The sequence below is a fragment of the Rhinoderma darwinii genome, chromosome 2 (genome assembly GCF_050947455.1).
Source record: "Rhinoderma darwinii isolate aRhiDar2 chromosome 2, aRhiDar2.hap1, whole genome shotgun sequence".
Classification (NCBI taxonomy): domain Eukaryota; kingdom Metazoa; phylum Chordata; class Amphibia; order Anura; family Rhinodermatidae; genus Rhinoderma; species Rhinoderma darwinii.
In genome coordinates, this window is record NC_134688.1 from 299857861 (window position 1) to 299867074 (window position 9214).

General features: G+C 38.4%; 1 protein-coding gene across 2 annotated transcripts in view; it reads left to right on the forward strand.

Annotated features, from left to right (window-relative positions):
• LHX1 (LIM homeobox 1) overlaps positions 1-8630 on the forward strand; it is a 14609-nt gene extending 5979 nt beyond the window's left edge. For both annotated transcript variants that reach the window (XM_075850600.1, XM_075850601.1), the window contains exons 4-5: positions 5621-5786; positions 7086-8630. In XM_075850600.1, the coding sequence (XP_075706715.1) occupies positions 5621-5786; positions 7086-7465 (546 nt within the window). In that variant the 3' untranslated portion in view covers positions 7466-8630. The remainder of the gene's footprint in view (positions 1-5620; positions 5787-7085) is intronic.
• Positions 8631-9214: the final 584 nt, after the last annotated feature.

Below are 9214 nucleotides of genomic sequence, written 5' to 3' on the forward strand. Positions count from 1 at the left end.
AACACAATGGCAGCTGCCTTTCTTTCTCCCCTGCCATTCCCACATGGCTTTGAAATGAAAGCCGAAATCATACTGGGAGTGCACTAGAGCAGAAGCTGGATAGGCCAAGTGCTGCCTCACTAGAGCCTGCCCGGCAGATATATATATATATATATATATATATATATATATATATATATATATATATATATATATATATACATATGTGTGTGTGTGTGTGTGTGTGTGTGTGTATACTGTGTGTGTGTGTGTGTGTGTATACTGTGTGTGTGTGTGTGTGTGTGCGTGTGCGTGTGTGTGCGTGTGTGCGTGTGTGCGTGTGTGCGTGTGTGTGTGTGTGTGTGTGTGTGTGTGTGTATATGTGTGTATATATATATTTTTTTTTTTGCTGTTTTTACCATACAATTCTGCCGATGGTAATTCCAATACTTAGGGACATTTCTGAAGACAATTGTCTTTGCTTGTTTTTATTGTCCTATAGAGAAGCCTATGGGAAAAAAATGGCAGAATAAAAGCCATTCCCAGAGCATTCTGTGTTTTGAAAAACATTGGACCAGTGCACAAAATGTGCAACTTTGTCATGTGTTGTGTCCGTTTTAGGCATAAAGCAACTGACCAGACACAACTGATATATAGACACCCAGCCTTAACAGTTTTTGTTACTTTTGGTTCAAAATGGATTCCCAGCCTAAAAATGTAATCAATTTACATGCCAGTTTTACTCCAAAATATTAGAGTAATTAACGAAGGGAACTAAGGAAGGATGGAGACTGACGCTCATGCTGTCCTCCTGGTATTCTATAGAGAGCGGATGTCTGGTGTACGGCAAGGGATTGTCCTATTGAGCCACCAAGATAGCAGGCACTCTATTGTGCATCCGGCATCTCCTTTCTACAGAGGTGGCGTGTTCCTGGCAGACTATCGACCACCACTGCCCCACAAGTATGTGGTAGCGGAAGCAGTTATTTCACATTAGCACATAGATAGCCATCTTAAAAATGGAAATATTTTTTTTTATGAAATCTGATCATATTCTCATCCATAAAATGGGTACTATGTAGTAGGAAAAATGTAGGGTGCTCAGGCCATGATGTGTTAATTGAGGCACTTAAGCACCAGTTCTCATTTGTAAAAGTGTATCCTAGAGGCTTTGCCATAGTCATCTCTGCTCTTTGTGCTGAGAAACATTTACACAGTAGCAGAGATATTTTCACAATAAAGGCTTGTACTGCCATCTAGGAATATAATCTTGTCTATAGTAATCTGTACTGTTTCTTGTATAGGCCAAACAACTAAATATCAATAAACATCCTAATACAACAAAGCTCTTCAGAATTGGACTTCCTACATTATATTACATATAATACAAGAAAAATTCATTACTCCCTAATCTTAAAATACATAACTATTCCCTCCCAAACTCATATATGGTAGAAGTGCGAACAAATCCAGATCTAATTAATTATAGCGATACATCATATTTTGCTGTGACCTTCTATACAACTTCATTTATTTAGTCACACAAGTGGCAACTTGTATAGATAGACCTGTACTTTACACACAGTACTACACAATTAAATGCCACCCATATGACTAAACTGAACAAGTCCAACCATTCAATGGCTGGATCAACCACATTGACCGAACAAAGCCATCTAAACCATGGATGATGACTACACATAAAGGTCATTGGATGGCAAACTTTTCCTACCTGTTGATTCTTTTCTAATTTAGGAAGGCAGGTCCTTGTGTGGTAAAAGCTAGGAACATAACAGTGTTTGTCCTTCTGTTGCTCATGCATATTTTGTAATATATAAATAATCAAACAAATAGATTTTTTGATTAATCACATTAATTTCTACTGGAATTAAACAGAATCAGGCACATGTCACTGTCCACACTGGCATTCTTGGGATTTTGTTGTTGTTTTCTTTTTCTATTTTTTGACTAATATATTTTGTCATCAATTTTAGTGTAATACAAATGAATGGGATCAGTCAACACAAAAGCCACTATTACTTTTTGAACCGTTATCATTCAATTTTTCCATTTAAGGGTGGATTCTGATGCGGCAGATTTTGTTGCAGAAATTTCTGTGACTAAAATCTAGTTCCTTTCATCTGAATGAAACTTGCAGAAATCCATGTCCTTGCTGCAGAAACAACCCTATTTAGATGATTGGAACTCATTTTCAGACACAGAAATTTCTGCAACAAAACCTGCAACGTGTGACTGCACACTTAGGGCACGTTCAGACGTGGCGGAATTTTTCCGCTGCAAATGTTGGTGCAGATTTGGGGCAATTACGCAACGAATCTGCCCCAACTTTTGCATATTTGACGGGTAAATTTCAGTTTTTGCATTGCAAAGGCTGAAATTCCGCTTCTTCTCCGCAACAGACAGTGCATGCTGCGGACTGAAAATTCCGCACCGCAGCCTATGGTCCGCAGCAGAGTTTTCCGCAACGTCTGAACTAACTTTCCAAAAAATGCATAAAAACAAATGTAAAAAACGTCCGCTGGAGATTTTGGGCATGGCCAGACGTGGTGGAAGCGGCCAGTCCGCTGCAGAAATCCGCAGCGGACATTTTCTCCATTGGTTTCCACACCTTTTTAGTCAGGTTCGTGCACACGTGGCGGAAAACTCCGCTGCGGACCATAGGCTGCGGTGCGGAATTTAGTGTCCGCAGCATACACTGGCTGTTGCGGACGTGTAGCACACTTGTTGCAGACTTATTTCGGAATTTCTCCATTGACTTCAATGGAGTTTCAAAATGAAAAGTGCAGATGTTATGTGTATTGCGATGCGGATTGGTTTTACGAACGGGATATTTCATCATTCTGGCTGGACCTATGTGTTTCGAGGTCTATAGCCAGACTGAGAGGGAATGTTTTAAAAGACAGCAGGAAGTACTCTTCACCTGAATACGCAACGGTTAATCCGCATCAATTTACTGCACATTTTAGGGCATGCCCACACGTGGCGGATTTCCTCCGCAACTGTCCGCATCAATGCCGCACAGAATCTGCGTTGCAGATTCTGCGGCGGATCTGCCCAAAATGTGCAGTAAATTGATGCAGACTAGCTGCTGCGGACTGCGGTAAAAGTGCTTCCCTTCTCCCTATCAGTGCAGGATAGAGAGAAGGGACAGCACTTTCCCTAGTGAAAGTAAAAGAATTTCATACTTACCGGCCGTTGTCTTGGTGACGCGTCCCTCTTTCGGCATCCAGCCCGACCTCCCTGGATGATGCGGCAGTCCATGTGACCATTACTAGATATTGCTCGATATCTAGGGATCCCTTCTTTTTTTAATTAGGATTTATCGTTTGTCAATTAATATGATAAGTATATACTGCCTATGGTTATTGTCTGACCTCTGTAATTAGTTTCTGAAACATATGAATGAATATTTATCGTTCAATAAGATAAAAATGTATATTAAGAACAAACAAATAAAGGGGTTTTCCTGCCACTAACATTCAAGGCCTATCGATGGACTATAGCATACATATATGATGAGAGGTGGTCTGACCACTAGGAGCCCCACTAATCACTAAGGGCATGTTGAGACGTGGCAGAATTTTTTTGCTGCAAATGTTGCTGCAAATTCACGGCAATTACGCAACGAATCTGCAGCAAAATTTGCATATTTGACAGGTAATTCAGATATTGCGGATATCACTATGGACTTGATTCAGATTTCAGTTTTTGCATTGCAAAGGCTGAAATCTGCAGTGAAATTCCGCTGCTTCTCCGCAACAGACAGTGCATGCTGCGGACTGAAAATTCTGCACCGCAGCCTAAATTCCGCACTGCTATTTTCCGCAATGTCTGAACTAAGTTTCCTAAACAGGTATAGAAACCAATGAAAGAAACGGCTGCTGCAGATATCCACTGCGGACTGTCCGCAGGGAATTCTACAGTAATTCCGCCACATCTGAACATGGCCTAAGACGATCTCTATAGCCTATGGGTTAACCTGCTGTCTCCAGAAGAAAAACCTAGCTAATGGAAACTATGCTGCAGCTCCTTTGCTTTGAGCAAGCGTGATCCTAGCAGTTGGACCCCTATAAATCATATATTTATAATACATGCAATTCATGTGCCATAAATGTTAGTGCTAGGAAATCCTGAAGAGAAGTTGGAAAAAACACATTTTTTTGTTGCAAAATAATGGTGTAAATGTATTGCAGTCATGAGGTAGGATAAGAAAAAGCCTAGCAAGTGGTCACATATTTATCATGTCACATGAGGTCTTTTGATACTTCCACCAACTTGTAAATTGCATCATCTTACCACACTGTTGATTATTCTACCCCAATGTTAAATTCAGCTTACAGTATGCTATACATATACCAAGATTTGACTTTCATCGTGGCCTAGGTTTTTACCAAGTAATGGATAATAGTATTTATTTGTTGTAGGTTTATTTTGTTCAGGTTAGATAAGGAAGGAAGCCAATTTATGGATCATAAAAGCCTGTTGGTATAAGGGGGGGGGGGGGCAGACAATCTTCATGTATTTTCAGCCTTCTAGTTTTGAGAACCTGAGCTCAAAGATGTAAGGCAAAGAAATAAAAACAAACAACCCCTGATGTCAGTAATGATATGGAAATTAAATGTAAAGCAGCATTATCTATAGTCAAAGCTCAAAATTCCACACTTCTGAACAAGTATTAAACATGCAGCCTTCTGTCATGTAAATGATGTTAGAAACAAACAGAGTGTCACCATATTTATATTAGCAGCACACTGACCCTTATCTTACCTGCTGTTTCATATAGTTCTGCTGCAACTATCTTCTAGGAATGTATAATAGTCATACACTGGGGTACAGTTCATCAAAAATGCTGAATCTTTGCTGATTCCTTAGATTGTACTAGTTGGATAGGTAATTCTATCTACTTACTTTTTTTGTTTTTTTACTTGATATTAAATAGACACTACAAAGCTATATATATATATATATATATATATATATATATATATATATATATATACAAGAAAAAATTGAGCAGCACTGTAGCAGATCTTCCATATAAACATATATATATATATATATATATATATATATATATATATATATATATATATATATATACACACAAAAAATTGAGCAAAACTTGGTAGCAGATGAAGCTGCAAAGCTTCAGAGGAGCGACCCCCCCCCCCTCCTCACAATAGTAGATGAAATATCAAGGAAGTGGCACCCAAAAAAAGGGGACATTTATTCACCAAATATAAATCACAACGTTTCAGCCCTTGAAAATGCCCTCACAGAGAGGGTGAAACGCAGTTGTGATTTATATTTGGTGAATAAATGTCCCCATTTTTTGAGTGCTGTTTCCTTGCTATTTCTTCTCTCTCTCTCCCTCAAAAAAAAAAAATTCTCCTCCAGTTGCTGTCCAGTTGAATACAATCTATAGGTCCCGGCAGAGTCCATTACTGGCTGGGGCCAGGCTAACTATAATATTCTTCAATGGGATTACACTAGCCATACCATTGAGGTCTCAATGTGCCCCCAACTCAATATCAATATTTGTAATAAGCGGCTCATCAACAAGTCACATGGATGATGATGTTGATGAAGATGATGATATAAGTGTATGTTGCTGTTGCAGGTCTGGTTCCAGAACCGACGTTCTAAGGAGCGGCGGATGAAGCAGCTGAGCGCGCTGGGGGCCCGGAGGCATGCCTTCTTCCGGAGCCCGCGGAGGATGAGGCCGCTGGTGGACCGCCTGGAGCCCGGGGAGCTTATTCCTAATGGACCCTTCTCGTTTTATGGAGGTGCGTATATTCCAAGTGATGGTTGCAAGAATTCCTGCGTTACCTTACCCACCATGTTCGATCAACACATACAGACAGACGGCATAGTACACCTCCTACTTGTGTGCCAATAATACCGTTATAGCAATTACATCTTCACATTAGGCTGTCAATGGAGGGATTGTAGAGGATGAAGGGCACTGGTGCCAACCTGTCTGTACATAGTATATGTAGTCCTACAGTATTACCTCGCTTCCTCCAGGTAGTACTGAATTCATCATATACATATTAGGAGACACAGGGTGGAAGATGATTCACCAAGGACGGCGGCAAATGAATAGTTCTCATTCATATTTCTAATATTAATCCTCAGTGCGACCTGCATATTGTGTCCTATGCGGCTTCTTACTATTGCCAAGTATTTCCATATTAATTGCGCTGTCTTTCTTCTTATCACTGGAAATGATCAGAACATAGCAGGAAAAGCTTGGCAAATCCCTGTGTTGTGATGCATGAAGCAGCGTGTTAATAATTAATGCTAGAAAAGTAATGTGGAAATCCGAGACAAAGCTGCAAACTATTTATCAATAAAGTCGCGCAATCTCTAGATTATAGAATACAGCTGTCCGCAATGTCAGATGATGGTGATGATTATTATTATTATTATTATTATTATTATTATTATTATTAATTCCGAAATACAATTGAAATGTTCTAGGAGCGGAATCGGAAACGATTTGCAAATTGTTCCTTATGCTTATTTTATAAAAATCGTTCTACTTATATTGAGCGGAAAAAAATAGCATTTTATTGTTGGTATTATTGTCAATATTCTTCATTTTTTTTACAACCGACAGATAATTGACTTTAGTGATTTCTATTGCGTTTATACTCTACCATGATTTTTTTTTCCACTATTGTTGAGTTTTTTTGTTTAGTGAAATATAAATTTCATGCTGATATTTTTACCTGAGATAACAGAACAGTATTACGTGCAGTTTCATCTAACGAGCGGGCAGCTTGTAGCCGTGTGTGCAGCTCAGCAGACCCATGTGTTGTTGTTATTATTATTATTATTATCATTATTATTAATTATTATCATCAATAACAACAGCTGCATTTACGATGAGACGTACTTTTAACAAAATAAAAACAAATGACCGTGTATTACGAACCATTGATTTAGTGTCTCGTACAAATTAAATATAAAAATGAGTTTTATCTCAGCGGTCTGAACCAATGCTGTGAAATTCTGATTTATTACACATACCTATATTTCTTCCCGTGGGTTTCTCAATCCCCGTGTGTTTGTTTTTGTAGACTACCAGAGCGAGTATTATGGGCCAGGAAGCAACTACGACTTTTTTCCTCAAGGACCCCCTTCATCACAAGCTCAGACCCCCGTAGACTTGCCGTTCGTCCCTTCATCTGGACCAGCAGGAACCCCACTAGGTTCCATGGAACATCCATTACCTGGACATCACCCGTCTAGTGAGGCCCAGCGTTTCAGCGACATTATGTCCCACGCTCCAGGAGACTCTCCCAGCCCAGAGCCGAACCTTCCCGGGTCCATGCACTCAATGTCCGCAGAGGTTTTTGGTCAGAGTCCTCCTTTCTCATCCTTATCAGTTAATGGCAGTGCCACATACGGGAATCACTTGTCACATCCACCAGAAATGAATGAAGCTGCTGTCTGGTAGCTTTTTATGAACAATGGACTAAGTTGCCATCAGTCATGACAATGCTGTGCTGTACAGAACTGGTAAACCTATATGTTAGTTCCCTCTGAATCAACAACATTGTCTGGATTGAAGAAAAAAAACCAGAATGCTTTGGAATTAGTGGAACAACAGAATTGAGTATTCCAGAATAAAAACTGGAGAAGCTGTAGAGTCAAGTGCTGCAACAGCATTGTTCTTCAGAATGTCTATTTCCTGCGCCTCAGAGGTTGGAGACATAAAACTAGCAGTCATATTAATAATATATTATTCACCTTAACGAAAGGGTGGAACACAACTTATTATTAGCCAAAATATCAAATACAACAATGTAAAGCCCTCAGCATCAACTCTTCTACCTTGACAAAGCTACTGACACCAATCGAATATCCTCACCATGAAGGTCTGCTGCCAGGCCTGCTACTAGACTGACTACCTTCACTCATAGCGAAATCTAAAAGACTATGGAACTCAAGCAGTCAACTGTTTACGTATTATGACGTTCTATTCAGGAGCCTAACCTTTTAGTAATAATCCACTTTTAGAAACCTCTGTGAAATCTAAAAAAAAAACAGCAAAAAAAAAAAAGAAGAAAAAAAAGCAAAACGTTTTGAGCAATCAACCAAATGATTCATTCTTGTTAGTTTTGTTTTGTGTGGATGGAAGGGACTGACTGGAAGGGATGTGCTACACTGTGCTAGTGTTCTTTACAGAAGGCTACAAGAAAGTGAGGTGCCAAATACAATAACCTAATAGCACAAACTACGCCATAGACAAGTACCATTTCCGAACATTTGATATACTTTTTAGCCCTGTTGAGCGTTCATTAATGGCTTATATAGACCCAAACAGGTTTTATTTTTGTGTCCTTAAAGAAAGTCCAAAATATTTAAATTTTATGGTCAAATATGCAGTTCCGAGCTGCTTCTTCTTTATATATTACATTTCTCATACGTCTTTTATTGTTATTATTCTAAGCCTAAGCTTGTGTGACCTCCAGTGCATATTAGACCATTCACTGTATGAAAGGAAACATGTTGAGAATTTGTGGATTTTTAATAAAAATAGAAAATCTCATTGTTTAGATAATTTGTACTTCATTGAGTGTATTGGCTGGCCAAAAGAATTAATACATATTTATATGGTATGTGTCTGCTTGCTTGTTTACAATTATTTTCCCCTGGATACAAGACCTGAGTATGTATATATATATATATATATATATATATATATATATATATATATATATATATATGTATATATATATATATATATATATATATATATATATATATATATATATATATATATATATATATATATATATATATATACATGCTTATTAACTATCACTTGGCATCTTATTTCATAATTTCTCAATATTTCTCTACCGACTATTATTATTCTTTTTTTTATTTAGGGGCTTATAATATCTTATTACGATGTCAATAGGCTGTGGGTATAAATGATATTTTTACTGGCTGTGAAGGTCGCGGCTTTTTGTGAGGTGTCCTGGCAGGAAATGTGTTGATATGATGAAGTCGCTGGAATAGATGGCTGATCATTCTACGCATTGGTGTAGCGCGGTGTTTTATGCTTTTATCAGCTGCAGAATATTATGCGGAGTGTTTATTATTATAATTTACAAGGAGACCGACCGCTGCATCCTTCATTAATGACTCGGTGTGTACACATTCTTTTGTGTTTCATTGACCCTAGCGACTGTGGCAT